The 17,686-nt window shown below is 51.1% G+C and overlaps 7 protein-coding genes across 7 annotated transcripts; 3 read left to right on the top strand and 4 right to left on the bottom strand.

The window, feature by feature from the left end:
* Window positions 1-701: 701 nt before the first annotated feature.
* Window positions 702-1,463, bottom strand: JN550_011563 (uncharacterized protein; the record flags this gene model as incomplete). The annotated part of the gene is made up of 4 exons (XM_049309942.1): window positions 702-743; window positions 809-903; window positions 995-1,280; window positions 1,374-1,463. 4 exons carry the CDS (start codon window positions 1,461-1,463, stop codon window positions 702-704), a joined length of 513 nt encoding a protein of 170 aa, XP_049166425.1.
* A 2,001-nt stretch (window positions 1,464-3,464) lies between these two features.
* JN550_011562 (uncharacterized protein) lies at window positions 3,465-4,493 on the bottom strand (the record flags this gene model as incomplete). The annotated part of the gene is made up of 1 exon (XM_049309941.1): window positions 3,465-4,493. One exon carries the CDS (start codon window positions 4,491-4,493, stop codon window positions 3,465-3,467), a length of 1,029 nt encoding a protein of 342 aa, XP_049166424.1.
* A 1,014-nt stretch (window positions 4,494-5,507) lies between these two features.
* JN550_011561 (uncharacterized protein) lies at window positions 5,508-6,170 on the top strand (the record flags this gene model as incomplete). Its single annotated transcript, XM_049309940.1, has 1 exon — window positions 5,508-6,170. One exon carries the CDS (start codon window positions 5,508-5,510, stop codon window positions 6,168-6,170), a length of 663 nt encoding a protein of 220 aa, XP_049166423.1.
* Window positions 6,171-6,694: 524 nt separating this feature from the next.
* JN550_011560 (uncharacterized protein) lies at window positions 6,695-7,857 on the top strand (the record flags this gene model as incomplete). The annotated part of the gene is made up of 4 exons (XM_049309939.1): window positions 6,695-6,810; window positions 6,879-7,278; window positions 7,327-7,669; window positions 7,724-7,857. The coding sequence occupies 4 exons, from the start codon at window positions 6,695-6,697 to the stop codon at window positions 7,855-7,857; spliced, it is 993 nt and encodes a 330-aa protein (XP_049166422.1).
* A 515-nt stretch (window positions 7,858-8,372) lies between these two features.
* JN550_011559 (uncharacterized protein) lies at window positions 8,373-9,488 on the bottom strand (the record flags this gene model as incomplete). Its single annotated transcript, XM_049309937.1, has 3 exons — window positions 8,373-8,458; window positions 8,534-9,161; window positions 9,219-9,488. The coding sequence occupies 3 exons, from the start codon at window positions 9,486-9,488 to the stop codon at window positions 8,373-8,375; spliced, it is 984 nt and encodes a 327-aa protein (XP_049166421.1).
* A 2,354-nt stretch (window positions 9,489-11,842) lies between these two features.
* JN550_011558 (uncharacterized protein) lies at window positions 11,843-14,348 on the top strand (the record flags this gene model as incomplete). The annotated part of the gene is made up of 5 exons (XM_049309936.1): window positions 11,843-12,350; window positions 12,406-12,458; window positions 12,505-13,299; window positions 13,363-13,681; window positions 13,759-14,348. The coding sequence occupies 5 exons, from the start codon at window positions 11,843-11,845 to the stop codon at window positions 14,346-14,348; spliced, it is 2,265 nt and encodes a 754-aa protein (XP_049166420.1).
* A 477-nt stretch (window positions 14,349-14,825) lies between these two features.
* JN550_011557 (uncharacterized protein) lies at window positions 14,826-16,000 on the bottom strand (the record flags this gene model as incomplete). Its single annotated transcript, XM_049309935.1, has 3 exons — window positions 14,826-15,160; window positions 15,221-15,716; window positions 15,821-16,000. The coding sequence occupies 3 exons, from the start codon at window positions 15,998-16,000 to the stop codon at window positions 14,826-14,828; spliced, it is 1,011 nt and encodes a 336-aa protein (XP_049166419.1).
* Window positions 16,001-17,686: the final 1,686 nt, after the last annotated feature.

The raw sequence follows: 17,686 nt of genomic DNA, 5'->3' as shown, positions 1-17,686 counted from the left end.
TAGGCTCACCCCGACAGACTCTACTATGGTGAGTTGGTGTTCAGGCAGCCAGATCAACAGAGTATTGGACTGTATCTGCAGATCTACCAGTAACCCGAATGCTTCTAGAGCGACAGAGCGAGTAACCGACTATGAGCAAAGAGGAAGGTGATTGATCGAAGCAAGCGCGGCCGTGAGGGAAGATAGAATCATCATTTAAGGATAGAAGGAGCCATCATATTATTGCACGACAGAGTAGAAACAGTTTCCTCGCTCCCAGAAAATCAAAGCAAGATGAAAGGGAAAGGCTTGAGGAGGGGGGCAAGGCTCCTCCCCAAGATGAGTGAGGATTTCAACCCCACCCACCTGTATCTCAGAGCCTGCTGACGAACTGCATAGTGGCGCACCCATCACCAAGATAGGAGCCCCCTTCCCCCCCGCGACAAGAGGCTGGAGATGAAAAGAAAGCCTTGGAAAACGCCTGAAGGCACCTCTTCTTGCAGCTATCAATAATTACCTGTCACGAATGAGATTGTTGACAGGGAGGGAAGTCCGGAAGGGGAAGCAACCTCCGGCGTAACTCAGCCTCGTCTCCAAATACGCCCTACGAAGCCAGAAATACAAAAGAAAGCTGAAACCTCCAATTGATATAAGAAAGTGGGAGCCAGGCTCCCTCTCGATTTTCTTTGTCCCCTGTCGTTCTTTGTGGCAATCTCGTTCAGTCATGTCTCGTCAATGTTCTTTAGGTGCTGGTCGCTGAGGAGCTAGAAACGTTCCTGCGTTCGCATCGGACAGCTCAATCTCTTATGGCGCTGCATATGATCCTTACGGCGGAAATGCCTGCCGCATCTTTCACAATCATGTGTCTTTCGTTGACCTGGTTCACAGCCCCGGGCGCCATGCCGATGCCTATTGAGGTCCCACCTACGATTAAACCACTTGTTACACTTATTGCAGGGCTCGCCGCTCCTGTTGCTCAGACTTTCAGGGCAAGTGCCCGAAGAGCTTTGCGTACTCCTGTGTTGTTGTCCAAAATGCTGAGTGGCAGACGAAGGTCCCGCGTTGATGGGATTATTCACCGGCCGAAAGTCGTCGAGTTTTACGTCCCCATATTCTTCCCCTTGTGAATCGTCATAAAGCCATTCCTCCCAGGCTATGTCGTTATGGCCATCCATCTGCTCGGGCTCCCACACGAGCTCAGGAGCAAATGCTGGCCCGACGGCGGGATAGCCGGACCCGGAATAAAAGAAAAGGTCGTTTTGCAGCGTGTGGCCAAAATCTGTGCCCTCAGGTCGAGGATTCTATCAATGTATTGTCAGTCCAGATTGACGTTACACTGTTGTTCCTTTCTAACACACTGCGCGGACGGTGAGGATTGCCATCGGAGCTCCTACCTGTCGAGCATAAGAACCGGAGTCTGCACCTCGCACCAAGTTGGCGCGAGGAACGCCCTCAAGCTCACTTGTATTTTGGATGAAACTCATAATGATTACACGGCAATGCTTTGGATCCGTGGCATAAGGCTTTGCTGTTTTCGAAAGGTCTAGGTTGCAGAATCGAGCTCCCACGAACCTCATAAATGTGAGTATCGCCTGTTTGCAATCATGAGCTATGCATCGCTGCCCCCTGCTAAGTGCCTCTTTCCGGCGCCCCTTCTAGTGCCTCTTCCCAGTGCCTCTCTGCAGTGTCCTTTTGTCCTCTTCTTGACCACCGTTGCAAGCCAATAGCGCAACTCGATACAGCGGCTGCCTCTGAATGACTGAGTCAGGGACATGAGTACTTCACTAGCGAAGAAGCCTGAGAGGCGCATCAGACGTTGTGTGCGATGGTTCCGGATTGTACTTGGACACTTATTGGGGACTGGACTAGCGCCCTTCTTCCGGGGGACTTGATTAACGTCACAAAGTGAGTGATGCAGCTCTGCTCTGGCATGTGTGATAATCCCGCCTGTATTTACGAGACTTCAGCTCCTCTCATTCCATTATTGCCACCTACGCTTGGAGAAATTGAGTTTTGCAGTCAAAGTTGCCCTTCATAAGACCCTTGCGCGTGAGATATTGCGGCCAGTCCTAGCATTCAACGAACGATACTCGGTCCACAGGTGCCGCGTCCATTCCCGGTCAACGTGTGCTTATGGATCAGTCACAACACTGCGCCATACCTCTGTCCTCAATGACGGTCAGTATCCCCGTAATAGCGTAGATGGGCGGTCATTGCCTCCTCTGATTAGAAGATCTAAATGGCATTTAAGTAAGTGCTATTATGGGAACAATCTTCTACACTTCTTTTGCATACAGAGTGGCATGCCAATATATGACGGCCTAATAGCTTCCACCTACAATTGCTCGCGTGAAGTACGTAGGAATCTCGATTGTGAGAGGCGTTGGCCATGAGCCATCGTCACGTGAAGCACCCACAGCGTATTGCCGTGTAGATGGTCAACACCATCCAAGATGGTGGTACAGCATACATGAGCGTGGCAGAAAGTACTGTCCAGTGTTAGTGTTGCCCAGTTGTCGGACGGTATCCTGAGATCCGCGGGCCTATCGCTACGTAATCTTTGCCAGGGGCGTTCTGTGTATCTCGGATCGTGCTCATATGCTGACATGAAGCCACATTTTGAGCTAGCTGGGTACGCCCCTTTGTACTACCACACAGACCTTTTCTCCTCACACCTGACTTCTCCCCTGGCATGACTAGAACCTGACAGCCTCATCATTATGTAAGTGACACGTAGTTACCGGTTCGCACGAGCATGCATAGGTGATAAGATAAGATAAACTAATAAGCCTACGTTGTTTACCCCTCCCCCCAACCCCCTTTCTTTTGGCGCCCTCTCCCATTATGATGTATGTACCTAGCTTTCCGGTGCAAGCTGAAGAGGGCTTTCAGTCCCCCCTTCTGAGTACACACCACCAGGCATTCTGACCACTAGCATTCGTGCGCCAGTAAGGTTTAGGAACCTTGGAGGGATCAATGGGACCTCTTTGAAGCTCTTCAGGCACCGGGTTTTCAATATTGCGCTGCCGAGAAGGCTTGCCATCTGATCAGACGAACGGGCTGATTGGTTTTGGTTGGTGCACGCAGATTGAGTGGCAGTTTAGTGCAGGTGGTTGCTATGGCGGGATGCAAGGGGTAGTCCGGACCTAGGGGTAGTCCGGACCTAGGTGTAAAAAATAGCAACCCCGATAGCCATAGGGTGAGCGTTCCCTTACTTTGGCCATACTGTAGGATTTGCAGTAGCCTAAATTCATCTCTAGTACTATCACACCAGGTATAAGTTGTATCATTCTGTGACGTCGGTGATCAAGGCTATTCAGCACGTAGCAAGACTTCTATATTTTTCTTTTTGAAGAACTCGACCTGGTTCAAGCTTTTGTCAGCACAGACAGTAACAAGTTCTGGAAACATGTGCAGTTGAATCCTAAGGTCCTTGGGCTACCAGGGATGAGGATTTTGGTAAGTGGGAGATTAGTCTCGTAAGGTCAAGTTTTCCACATTTTTTCGAGCCACTCTCTTGCCTCTTCATATATGGGCTCGCACGCTGCTTCCCGTCGTTTTTTGTCTTCCAACTTGTATCCGAAGTGGTGCGTGAATCCATGCGACCGCCCTCTTGCTAAGGTCCACTTGTATGTCCCTTCCTCAAAATCCGCCTCCTGATTGTCCAGTCCACCAAGTCCAGCTAGCTCGTGAATCATTTTTTGGCTCTCTAATCTCAGGAGATCCCATTGCGCACCGATCATATAGATACAGGGCGGGAGATCCCCCCTTTTGGCATAACATGGACTGAGGAGAGGGTCGCGGCGGTTCTGCCCAGGAGAGACGTATCCCCAGTCAAACCAATAACTAGAAAACTCCAATGAGTCTTTCCGATTAGTCTTATAAGGACGCCTATTGAGCTTCTCATGAGGAGGGTGGCTGAAATCTACAATGGGGTAGAATGCCAATGCTGCCTTTAGTTTGCCTTGCAATCCGGGTAATTGACTCGCACACAAGGCAAGGTTTGCTCCGGCGCTGAACCCTCCTATTACAGTCCTAGCTTTGTCGATGGGTAAACTGGCGTCTGCGAGAACAGCGGTAGCGAGAGCGGCAATATCGAAGACGGCGGCAGGGAACGGATACAGAGGCGCTTTGGAGTAGTCCAGGGAGACGACCAGCATACCGGTACGTCTCGACCACATGCTGCAGAATTCATCGTCATTTTGGGGATCGCAGACTGCAAATCCACCACCATGGATATTCAGGTATAATGGTAGCAGTTTCCCCTCCTTGTAGCTTGGTGGGTAGAATACCCGGGTTTGCAGACTTGGGCGGCATGGGTAGCGCTTTAGGAGGTTTGGACCAAGAGTCGGTGATGGTGGATGGAGAAGTCTGTCAACAGCAAACACAAGCGACGCCAGAAACTTGAGAATCCATAGCTTAATGAAGCAATTAAGCCGATGCGGAAATGGGAGGCGGACTTTTAGAAGAGGAGGTGCGCCCTCTTGGGCAAGAGGAAATAGTATCTCGGACATTGCGTAGGTCTTGAAAGTTCAGAGACGTACGCAATGCAAGATGAAAGTTGAAAACGGTGAGCGGGCTACAGGCGCTCCTCACCATCGTTCAGCCTCAGCTCCGGCCCGATTCCGTAAGCCACATTCCGTTAGTAGCATGTCACAGTCCACTCACGACTGAGCGCATGTGATGACGCGTTGGGCGTGGGTGATGGCCTACCTCAGCAAGGCAAGAAACCAGCAGCGTGGCTGAAGGAGCACTGTCAGGATGATTGGAAATCTACCTGTGCTTGCCCAATGAATAGGATTCCAAGCTCGCAGCAGAGAAAAGCTTCAGACGCTATTTGGGGGACCTGTAGCGAGTTGTATCCACTCTGCACAGTGGAGTCGCTGTAGGGCGACATATGCACCAAACGGGTGATGAAGGGAGGGTGCCGGTTTGACAGCCAACATGCAAGCGAGCAAATACTTAGGGACGGGAGTTATGGCGGATGGTGAGACAACAATTCAACCATATCAAGCGACGCTCGGCCCACGCCAACTGTGCATGAGATCGCGCATATCGTCTTCAAAACGTCGGATTGGGGCATACTGAAAAGCACTGCATCGAGACTCAGTTTCACGCCGAGCGCCGACCTTGACCGAGAAGCCGTCCTCGGAATTACGGGGTCGAATACAGCAATCAATATCAAAGGACAGAGACAATGGCAGTTCTCGAGACTGAGCTACGGCGATATAAGAGGCATAGGCCTCATGCCAGACCACTAGCGTGACCAGAGTGTGTCCAGCAAATATTGCTGAGGTTGATTTTAGCTGTCTAGCGCGTGAATTGGGCGATCGATCGCGAGAGACGCGGCAACTAGCGGCAGAAAACCCTGGTGCGTACCCCCACATGAGTCATTGGCCGGAGCGACGCAGGCATTAAAAATTATACCAACTCAAGGTTCAAGTTATAGAAGAGGTAGATCAAACCATAAATTAGAAAGATCTGCACTCTTGCATCTCATTAGCCAAGCCACTTCTGTTTCGGCAGTCATGTCACCCTATACTCCCACCTCCATCCAGACAACGCTGCCCAGCACACCACTACCACCAAACTCGCAGCGCCAGCCAATCGCCACACAACGCCTGGTGGTACGCCCGTTGCAACAAGATGATCTCGAAGCTTTTCACATACTTCGCACCCAACGCGAAGCAATGACCGGTACACGTTTAGGAAGACCGGATCGCAACATGCAAGAGACCCAAGAAGCATTGGACTACTTTCTAACCCCCAACGACGCGGAAGTCTTCCTTTTCGGTGCTTTTCTCGACGGAGAGCTGATCGGTGAAGGTGGGGTGCATACGCTTGAGTCATCGGGATGTGGATGGCCAGAGATTGGGTATAAGCTAAAGAAAGAACACTGGAACAAGGGTTACGTGACCGAGCTTTTGCAAACAGTTCTGAAAGCTTGGTGGAAGTTGCCCCGTTGCAAGGTTGAAATCAAGGTGCACCTGCAGAGCGTGGATGCCGGAAATCCACACGCAGAATACGTCTACGCCAACACGGAAATAGATAATTTGGCCAGCCAGAGAGTTTTGCAGAAGCTTGGATTTGAACGATTCTCGGAGTGGACCGAGCCGGATACACAGGAGCACCGATTGGGGGAACCTGTTACCTTGGTTGGTTATAAGCTTTTACAGAAACTCATGACTTGAGAAATCAAGCTAGAACATAGACGATCATCAGTTCTTTTCCGCTTTTAAGTATTACCGCGTTGACGCCTCTTGCTACATCTCGGTATTTGCGGAGTCCAACTTAAGGAATTTCAAGTAGAGTCCACTACACATATCGAGAAGTATTGCTTTGCGCTTAAGGATGTACGATGATGCCAAGAGTACCCATAAATCAATTGAGAACAAGAGGACGAATACGATAGGAATAGAGGAACCTCTGACTTTCACGAAGTTCAGCGCAGCAGAGATCGTAATTCATCAGCACGTTCAGGACAACTCGATTATAATTGCCACAATGCTCAATTTTGCCCAGAGACCCCTACAGACCTGTGTTACTGAAGGGCCCGGCTCAGCCAGACGTTGGCAATCAGCACCGGCATCCCTTACTTCGTTTGACGAAGAACCAACCTTTTTTTTTTTTTTTTTTTTTTTTTTTCCCCGGTGATGTTGGCCCTGCAATCCCTCTTCACTCACAATTCACCACGATTTTCTCTGAACTGTTCATAATGCCGTCGCTTTCAAGTGTTGTGACTCACTTCTTCCGACCTAAGCCGACGTTCACGGAGCAGGACCTTCCAGACCTGCAGGGAAAGATATACATTGTCACCGGCTCCAGCACAGGGTTGGGCAAGGAAGTAGCCCGCTCGCTCTAAACGAAAAACGCCAAGGTTTGTGGGTCCCTATCTCCAGAACATCCTGTCCCGGATACTACGATGATTGCAAGTTGTCGACCACCGACAATCTCATCCCTGATGGATATGACAGCAACATAAACATGCCTACTAACGTCGAACAGGTCTATGTTGCGGCTCGTACCGAGCGCAAGGGTCAACAGGCTATCGACAACATCAAAGCGTCTGTGCCTTTCTCTAAGGGATCTTTGGTCTTTCTACATTTTGACCTGAGTGACTTACTTATTGTGAAGGCTGCAGCGGAAAGCTTCCTTGCCCAGGAGAAGAGACTCCATGTCCTGTTTGACAATGCCGGTGTTATGAGCTCGCCCGTTAAGTCGGTGCAAGGCTACGAGCTTAATTTGGCTCTCAATTGTATTGCCACCTTCCTATTCACGAAGCTACTGACTCCAATACTTGTTGCGACAGCAAAGACCTCGCTCCCGAACACTGTTCGCATCGTCTAGGTCAGCTCATACGGATTTGAGTTGCGTGCAGTTGAGGGCGTTGCCGTCTCGACTGATAATCTAGATTATCATCAACCTGTGGGAGCTTCGATGCGCTATGCCTTGAGCAAGTCTGGAGTCTGGGCGCTGGCAATCGAGCACTTTCGCCGATTTAAGGGTGACGGTGTCCTCAGCGTGGCTATCAACCCTGGCAATTTCCAACCCAAGCCTTTCCGCGACCAGGGCTCTGCCATGAAGTTTGTTTGCAGACTACTCGGTTACCCTTTCACTTACGGCGCGTGCACTGGACTATATGCTGCATTCGCATCTGATGTCACAACGGCTGACCGGTACAAGTATTGGGGTAAGTGGCTTCGATTTTATCCTCTGTAATGAAAAAAACACTAACAATGATAAGTTGGACCATTTGGGAGAATTTTTCCGCTGCGCCTGGACCTACACAGAGCTACGGTACCAGAGAGTGAAGGACGTACAGGGGGGACAGCAAAGTTTTGGGAGTGGAGTGAGCAGCAGGTCAAAACGTATCTCTGAGAGGTAGCAACACAGTCTTTCGTACGAGTCAGCTCAAGCTTGCCATAATAGAGTCGAGCCTAACATGACAGCACCCTTCAGTTGGCTATAGTTTGGTAATACTGTGGCGGGTTGGCATAGTATCTTGATTATCACTAGATCACAAAGAACACATATGTCGAGCTCTGAAATACACGACGACTAAAATGATAGGATGTTTCTTATAGTTTCAAACTGCGATCATTAATTATCTCATTACTATACACCATCAGTTGAGATTTCAGCAGACGGAGACCTGAATGAAGCCCCCTCAGGCTCGCTTTGGGATGGTCAGCCTGAACTCCAAGATACTTCATCGACAGAAATAGAGTTCATGTTGGTCGATGCACAGACAGAGACCTGCAGGTGTAGCGATTTGACTTCTGTCCTCATTACCAGAGTTTCTAATGTTTATACGGCGAGATTCGCTTCTAATTCCATATTCCATGTGCGTCAAAAGAGGTGGAAGCCAATAAGTTACTTGAGCAAGGAACCACTTAGAAGGTCGGCCATCCATCAACCCACTTAAGACTATTCCAACCAAACTGGAAGTCGTCCTTCTTGTAAGAAACGCTGCGGTTTGCTGGTATTGACGTTAGCTGGTACTATTACCCATGCCAATCACTTGCGAAGTAGGATTTTGAATTGTTCTTCTTACCATAGTGGTAGTACATCACGGTGCCTAGGTCTGGGTCATCAAAGATACCTTGTCCTCCTGGCGCATAGACATTGTCGTGACTGCCAAGAAGTACTAGGCCATTGCCTTCCATGCAGCTTTTGCCGGCAGGGCCTACGTAAGGCCCCGTAATGGCCTTGCTGCGGCACACTTTGACCTTATACTCGCCACCAGGAGGTGGAAGGTTGTTCTCGTCGAAGCCACCGCTCTTTCCCGCGCTTAAGAAAAGGTAGTAATTTCCACCATGGAAAATGATGTTGCTACCCTCCCAGGCGTGGTCGCTGTTTGGCTGCCGACCAATATTGGTGTATTTGGCGTCCTTTGCAACTTGGGTTGCGGCGTCGTTCATGGGGACTACCCAGATCCCCGACCAGTACGACCCGAACGACATGTAGTATTTCCCTGTAGCCGGGTCTTTTATTAACGCCGGGTCTATAGCGTTGCGGTCGCTGTTCTCCGTTGTTGAGATGCCCGTGCTGCCGTGGTCGGTCCACGTGCCTGCTTCCATGTTTGGAGAGGTCGCGTACCCAATAGCGCTGAGCCGCTTCCCCCCTTCCGATACGGAATAGTACATTATATACTGGTTGCCGACTTTCTGCACCTCGGGAGCCTACGTTTCAGATGAACTTGGTGGGCCCTTTAAACGGATTGAATGGTCGCAACCTACCCAAAGGGAATTTCTTCCCGGAATGTCAATGATGGATCCGTCTGGAATAGCAGGGCCTTCGAGCGTCCAAGGACCTGTAAAGGATGGAGCCTTATAAATCCGGATTTTCCCGAATGTATTAAATCGAAAGTATGTTCCATCGTCACGGCGGATGGCTGCCGGGTCAATACCAATGCAATTCCCAGTACATGCCTCTGGTGGGGGGTATGCGCTGGCGACGAGCGCGGCGGTTGATGACAGAACCAAGGTAATAGCCCTGAGAATTGCCATGGTGGGCGTAAACGGCCAACGTTATTATGATTGATTATAAGCGATTGACTAACTACTATTGCGAGCTCAGCACTGCAACTCACAGAGCGGCCATTGCTTTATAACGTACGCTATCCGGGGTGCTCTTGGTATTGCAGGCGCAGCCCGGCCGCATGCCAAGGGTCTAATGGGGGCGATGCGAGCTAGGTAAGCAGCCCCATTCCTTTCGTAACTAAAATATGACACTTGCCCCACTACCAGGTATTTTCGTACAAGGGTATATTGAGTGGAGGCTACCTAGTTAATTGACAATTGTGGGCCGACGGATTATCATTTCCTGACATGTCAGATCTTGAGCAAGATCGATGGAGTAATACAATTCGGCCAGCAAAAGTCATTGACTTGGAGAAAATATGTGACCCAATTCAGAATTCTGACACCATGCAAATGGAGAGTCCTATCGCCACCAGCAGCTTATGGGCAATGATGGAACAAGAACCTACAAGATAGTGTTGAACAATCTAACGCATAAATGTAGAGGCGGAGGTGGACAGAGACGCAGCACCTGTGCTACTAGATGCTAGCGTGAGTTTTCTCGATCATTCTCCGTGATGACCTTACTGGGCTGACCGAGTGGCCAAGTGTTGTGCGGCCGCTTTTATGATTCCTTTCATCAGCGGTGGTGAAACAGTGAGTGACTGACCGACTTGTTCTATGGGGCGTAACAATCCTGAGTCAATGTTTCTTCTGTCTTTCGTCGGTTACAAACTATGCGATTCGGCTTATTCTCAATAAGCCGGCAGGTACCTGGGATCCTGTGATTGGTGACTTTCACTTTTAGTATTTTGATATGTCTCAAGGTATCATAAGATTATTTGCAGATCTTGCGGGTCTTATCGATTGTGTCAGCGACGGCTGAGAGACACCGCCCAACGGACCAGCTAAAAAGGAAACACATCGCGCTGAAAATTGATTGGCACCCAGGACACTCGTGTCACACGACATTTCCCACTGTTGATTTGGTAAGAGCACCAAACTCAATTACGTCCTAAATTCCTGGCGAAATGTCCAACCATTTCCACACCATAAGTCGACATAGTGAAGCGTGCAAGCTGCAGCTCCTTCCGCCAGGGCACTCTGCAGCTTGACAGAAGTTGACAGAAGTCACGGTCAGTAGCTGCGCCATAAGCTCCAAGTAGTCGGCGTAACAAAAGTAATACTAGTACCATCCCCGCGTCAAAGATAGCCTTCACCGGAAATTAGAACATCAGTGATGTTGATGAGGGATCGTTTCTCGCAAACACCACCAAGGACTTCGGTTTAATTGAGTACTTTCATCTCATGACGCATTCGCCAGCTTCCTCCGAGCAGTTCACCTCGGATATCAAAGGCATTGGACGACGGCAAGTGTGTTCCCGTAATACGGTAGATTGTGCCTGCACATAATGGCCTCACAAAATCCAGGCTTAGCCAGCTCCTTTAGCGCAGCGGAGTCTATAGCCTGGGAGGAGACTAACAATCCTGCATTCGCGACACTCACGGCGTTCAAATCACAGATATGTCCCAAATTATATGTAAATGGGACTGATTTGGACCACGGCTAAGTGAGTTTAACTGATTCAGCTTCTGACGGGTAAAGAAAGAGGGATTGCAGGTTACCAGGCAGTACACATGCGCAGATATGCTCTGGTCAGGAGCGCCAGTGAAGCCTTGCTTCAAGGGAGAGATAGCAATATTGCGAATTATGCAATGACTGAGTAGTTCGAAAAAGATGGATATCCCGCTTTTAGTGCGTGATTATTTGCCTATTGCGTCGCGTATCTAAGGCAATTCGAAGATGACCACTATAATCCATCGTCTGATAAAATCATATGTTCAGGTCAATACACAAGTGAAGCGACAGATTATGTAAGTCCACAATCACCAACTAGCCCTCACTGACAACGATTCCAGATTGCATCAACAGCTTTAGTCACCCTCAGGCTTTACCACGAGGTATGTAGCGCAGTCTAGATTTACTTGTCTGCGTCCAATATAATTCTGCACCAGCCTAGACTATGGTTTTCAGATGAAAGAGTGCCTTCTGCTCTGAATTCAAGGCATAAAAATGTGGCCTCATGCCTCCTATATCTTGTTTTTGCACTTTGAAGTGACCGGAACGAGTTCCCGCAAGTAGTGACGTGGTGAGATACACAGCGTACACAGCCACCACAACTAGGCATTGCGGGCCGACACGCGCAAGTGCAGATTTGGGGTAATCAGGGTGTGCCGCATGACTGCATGCCCCTTCAAAGTTCCATATTTAAAAATGAACTTTCTATCGCTATCGTGGGACGGCAACAGGTATTGAGCAACTCTCTGGCGTTCGCAAAAAAATGACGAAGGGCGAAGATTCGAAAAGATCAGTGCCGGACGATGAGGTCCCCCCAGCCTACAGAGATGCAGTGGAGCGGCCAAATCAAGAACAATATGAACAGGACAGCAAGTCTGCTGTCCATGAAGAGTCAAGTAGTAGCGGTTTCAACTCAGCCTGGCCAGAGGCCCATCCAACCGTAGACACCTGTCTTGTGCATCTCAAGCTGCTGAGAGCCTTCGAGCAGCTAAAGAGCAAGATCGGATATACAGATGGGCTATGGGAAATATGGGACTGGCGCGCCCTGGGGAACGTGGAGGTCCTAGCCAAGTTACGGGAAAAGCGATGGGCCCTATATGTCGCTCGAGCCGTTGACCGTTACCAGGCTTGGTGGAAAAGCTTCGTACCGGACATGCTGACAGAGAAGGATATCTTGAAAGGATCTCCCGAAGGCAATCCTTCCAGGTATGCGCAATTCGCAGCAGCACATGAACCAATGAGATGGACGAAGGACATTTTACCACCACCTGGTATGTTTAACCTTTGGATCACGCATAGGGAAAACGTGGCTCATATTGGTGTTAGACGTTTTGCTTGTCTGGCATACCCACATGCTCAACCCACGCATCTATCTAGAGGTGTGTATCTGTGTAATAGTCTTCCGCAGAAGCTCATCATTCTAAGGACTGCCTCCGAGTGGGCTATGGCTCTCTATGGAGTACAGGGCTACCCTGGAATGTGATCGATGGAATTATAAACAGGAACTTCGAGTTTACTTCCTCGAATGAGAGTGTTTCAAACTGGGTGCACAGGACTGAAACTCAATGGGATAACATGCAAGATGTCATGTCGAAAGACATCAAGTGCCCAGTATGTTCAACAATATTGGATGTTCCCTGGACAACCTGCGGACAAGCCCCGGATTCCAAGGGCAAACCTGGCCTGGTTGGACAAGGATATGGAGATGGTAGCTTCTCGTCCAGTTGCAAGAATTGCAACGCGGTAGTTGATGACGACGTCTTACGTGCCGCGAAATTTCGTGACGATCTGAAGAACTTGGTCACCAAGGATTGGCCAATGCCAGGGACTATGCTAGACATAAAGAATGGCCTGAATAACCTGCAGGATGCCGATAGCGACCAGTTGTTTCCTAATCGGCTTGTTCGTCTGGGACTTCTCGTCGAGGTGACCAGCGCCTTCGAGCCCGGCAATCCGACCAAGCCGAGCGTGATGTTTATCCGCGACAAGATCCAGGACATTACAGCACACCCCACCTACCGTCACAGCAATGACCAGCTGAAGAAGATTGATAAAGGGATCAGCGGTGTGGGTACGGTGGTGCCGCACAGGCTGTCCAGGAACGCAAGGGTTCAGACGAGGTCCATGATGTCGCGGTACTGGGAGAACTCATCGATATTTGGACTAGAACTCAGGGGGGCGGTTATGAGGCAGGGCGTCTTCTGTGAGAAGATGTTCAAGGTGAGGGAGCAACACAGAGGGTGAGACCTCATCCTTCTTGTCCTCTCGCTGATGATGCATTAGATCAACTGGCTCGAAAGCCCAACAGCAAAATTCACGATGGAGAAGCTGCTCAAGAAGTACGAGAGGTTCTTTGAGATCTTGGCCGCACATTCTGATCAGATCGTCACACCTACTCTAGATGTGGACTTGGCATGGCACACGCACCAGCTGAGTCCCAAGGACTACTATCATTTCACCGTGAAGAAGACTGGGTCGTTCACGGATCACAACGACAAGGTGGACGAGGACAAGCTCGCGGTCTCGTTCGATTGGATGGCCAAGGTATACCAGGAGAAATATGGGGAAGTATACTCAGAGTGCACCTGTTGGTTCTGCGAGAGTAGGTCATGGGTCTTATCGCCCAATGCTAATGTCGTAATGTGCGCCTCCAGATGCGACACTAACAAGTCTGCGTAGGTCTGCGATTCAAGAACGCCAGCTCACTAAAGAGTCGTATCACAACCAACAAAGCATCCGTAACGTCCGACGCCTGGCGGTCCGAAGCCCAGGGCGCCCGAGAGCCCCTTCACATCTCGTCCCACCCGTCCGTCCACCCCCTGTCCGAACGCAACGGGTCCCGGCGGACGGAGCGCTTCATATTCCACAACGACCTGAACGACTCCTTCGATAAGGCCATCAAGCTCTCTACCAAGGGCCAGAAGAAGGGCTTTGCATCCCTTTTCAAGGCCTCAACATCGAAACCCCCAGGTTCGGCCTCCGCGCAAGGCAGCATGGGGCCACGGGGCCAGGACGCGGTGACGCACTGGGGCAACACGGTGTCACTGCCTGGCCCGTGGGCGTCGCAGACGCACGTCGCGCTCACTGAGCCGATGTACTCCAGTCCTCCGGGCGCCATCCACGAGTCCGCAGGCCAGCCGGGGGTTTGTGCATCGGGGACTTGTGGTGGCCAAGGGGGGTGTGGGTCGGGGGCCGTTGCGATGTGTGGAGCCGGGTGTACGGGGATGGGCAAGACGCCGTTTGGGCCCGGATGCGCGGGAGGTGCATAGGGAATCTTGAACCTATTTTCATTCAATGGAAGCAGTTGAGATAATTTCTAGCAAGTCCAAACGACCATCACCAGGATAATGGGTTGAAAACACCCTCCATGCATCATTGTGACATGTGGTAGAGCCGTGATTAAGTCTTACATGTCACAATCAACTAATGGTTCCGTAAGCCCCTGGAAGTCAGTCACCCACGATTGTGCTGCAGTTGACTACGCCGCTGGGACTAGTACAGCTATATATGAATGGTGCTTACTTTGAGCACGCAGAGTCATCTTTTTCCGGCTGAGCCACTATGCCCCGCGTGCACGAATGCGAACTAGGAACGATTCAAAGGTAACCTAGCATTACTTCACTACTCACCCTACCGATTAAATTCCTGCAAGTGAATCTGGTGTCTGAATTTTTGAAACTACTTAGCAAGTTGACGAAGAATCTTTTGGCGGAATTATTACAGAATGAAACGTTTTGTCATCTACCTCAACCAAGGTCGTCGATGGCACTGGAAGGATAATGATTCGTCTGTCCGTACTGCGTGCCGAATAGTTGAAACTCATGGTCCCAGACGACCTCCGGTCCATCCCAGTCTGGTGTTTCCCTTGTGTCGACTTGTACAAAAACTCGAGTTCCCTCATACAACGGTTGGAAGCCAGCCCAGATGGCGTTCGGGGATGAGTACTCGTGTTGGCCGACCCTATTGTAGGTAATGACTCGAATATTACTAGCGACGGCCTTTCTTATTACCGATTTTGCAAGTTCTCGTGCAAGGCCTTCAACGTGTTGATATTCAGGGAGGATGAAAACCGGCTCTAGAACTAATAAAACTTTTAGCAAGAATACTCGGGCGATGAAAAAGAGACGTTCCAACGGCGTACTCAAGATATCTTCCTCAATCTCGCGCAACGCCTTTCCGCCAGACTGGAGACTTTCCACGAAACTGGTGAGAATGGGGTCTCCCGTGGCCTCATGAACTAGTCGCCGTGTCTTAGTTTTGTCATCTGAGAAGATGCCCGCGTGAAGCTCGTCCTGCTGAGGCGTAGCAAGAAACGTCCAGTCCGGCTGCCGCGGTCCTCGAAAACGAAGTTTAAAAAGCGCTAGGCCAACAACTCGGCCTCCCTCGCTTCCTTTAAGACGAGCCGCTTCCAGTACGCCGCAGTTGTGCTGTACCAGGGAGCTCAAGTTCTCGACGACAGGCTGCCTCAGCGTGTCGTATATATTATCCCGAGTAGCAGCTTTCAAGACATCTACCAGCTGATTGGTGATCGACGTCGTAGAGATATGCTCCGGGGTAACTCGAAAAATCTCAAAGTCATCCACAGTCGTCATGTTGAAGATAGAACGGGAGACCAGATGGAATATACTGAAGGAAACCTGGCCACGAGAGGATTCGTCTTAAAATCCCCCACGGACAGGTGGCGGGACAAGTTACGCAGACCGACTATCAACCGACCCTTGCGTCTTCAGACCGGACTCACAGTTGTCATGCTCGCCGACAATTGGTTACCAATGTTCACATCAGGTTCGCCCCGTAAGAAGACAGTGGACCAGCGGCGGTTGTCTCGCAGAAGAAGATGCCATTGGGCCGCAATGTACTGTGGATAATGGGCGGGATCCGATAGGCGGTGGCATGGTTTATTGGACGGCTCCGAAGGCATGGTGGACTGCGGCCACGGCTTGGAACGAGGTGATGCGATTTGGGGACACGCCTCAAATCCTGGGATCGTGAAATGAGTGACAAAAGGGGACGGCGCACGTGGTATACTAACCCCTGATGGAGGAAGCCAAGGTGCTTCGGGCGATGCGGACCGACGACGGTGGCCCAATTGGAAAGCGAATGTTTCGAAGCGGCAGAGTGGGTTTCGTAGCTGTCATGCATGTGCACGCATGCATACCGAAATTGCTCGACGGAGCAGGATATTGATTTCACACGAACGAACGGGCGGCAGGTGGTGGGGTTTGCCGTTGAGCGGTCCACTGCGGATCGCATTGGTACCTACCGAGCAGGTAGGCGAGACTAAAAGCCCCTAGACACGATACCCAAGGGCTGACGAAGCACACATATAATGAACCAGGAGTCGCTCACGAGCGGACCATCCCAGCTTCAAAGTTGACGTCGACATTGGTGCGGGAGGCGTTCGATGCTGCACAGAGGCACGGCATTGACACACCGTCGGGTGGTTCCCGGTCGATATACAAGGTCGGTCAAGCATATGGAGGTGGATGAGACGGCAGAGGAGCGTGGGGGGTGCAAAGGACATGGATGGTTTGCCAGATGAGAGCGGCCGTAGCTGGGAGATTTCGATATGCCGCTCATGCAGAAGAAGACGTAAGTCACATTGCTGTCGCGCCAAAGTCAAGGCGTCCCGAGCCTGGCTTGTCTGGGTGTGAGCTCAACGTCGACAAGCATTCCACTGGCCGACCTGCCCAATGGGCGCGCAGCTGGCGGGCATGGGGCGGAGTGGGGGCCAGCGGGAGCGCTGGGGGGGAGCCTGTGGAGGAGAGTGCTCTGTGGTAACTCCCGGGGGAAGCTTGGGAGGACCTCAGATTGGAAAAAATGGCAGATGGCAGGTTGGCAGGGCGGGAATAAGGATTCGCCGATGCGAGGCCACAGCCACGGGGATGATGACGCTAGGCCCAAAGCTTGGCTAGCGGCAGCCACAGGGCGAGAGGCTTGAGAGGGTCCAGAGTGTCGAGGACATTCTTGCTCTCCCAGATGAGTACCAGCAGTGGACAGAAAGACGACCGACAGCCTCTTCTTCATCCGTCCTGCAGTCATTCCACTCGATGCAAAAATCCAACTCACCTACGACCAGCCTTGCTCCGTGGCTGCTGAACCGATCTGTCTGAACGAGCCTGGCCGACCCACGCTTTTTCGTGGTTGAAGTGGATGATTTCCCTCCCTTGAAAGCTGGCATTTGGTTGCCCTTGCTGTGAGAGAGGCGTACTCGTAGAGGTTCAGAGGTTCCGCTTCGTCGAGCTGGTCTTGGTCCGTTATTTTTTCCCCCCCTACCCCCGGCCGCCCTATCTGTCTATCCGTCTGTCTGTCCACTCTGTCTGGCCCGTCGCTCTGTTGCACCCACTCGAGTTTCGGCCCTGCCAGCCTGCCAGCCTGCCAGCCTGGCCAGCCTAGCACCCACCAACAGCCCAGCAGCCCAGCAGCAGCAGCAGCGCCAGTTTTCAGTCAGTCAAGCCAGTCAAATTCCGACGACGATTTTCCCCCTACCCACCCCCCCGACACCAACGCCGACCCCGACGCGACGCAGCAACGCAACGCGCGCGCCATCGACTACGCCGCTACCACCGCCAGAAATCACCAACCTGCACTAGACCCAAGAGTTGAC

Source organism: Neoarthrinium moseri (genome assembly GCF_022829205.1).
Source record: "Neoarthrinium moseri strain CBS 164.80 chromosome Unknown scaffold70_Wmoseri_CBS_16480, whole genome shotgun sequence".
NCBI classification, from domain to species: Eukaryota; Fungi; Ascomycota; class Sordariomycetes; order Amphisphaeriales; family Apiosporaceae; genus Neoarthrinium; species Neoarthrinium moseri.
Note: the sequence above shows the minus strand (reverse complement) of the source record. Positions and strands in the feature narration are given on the sequence as shown.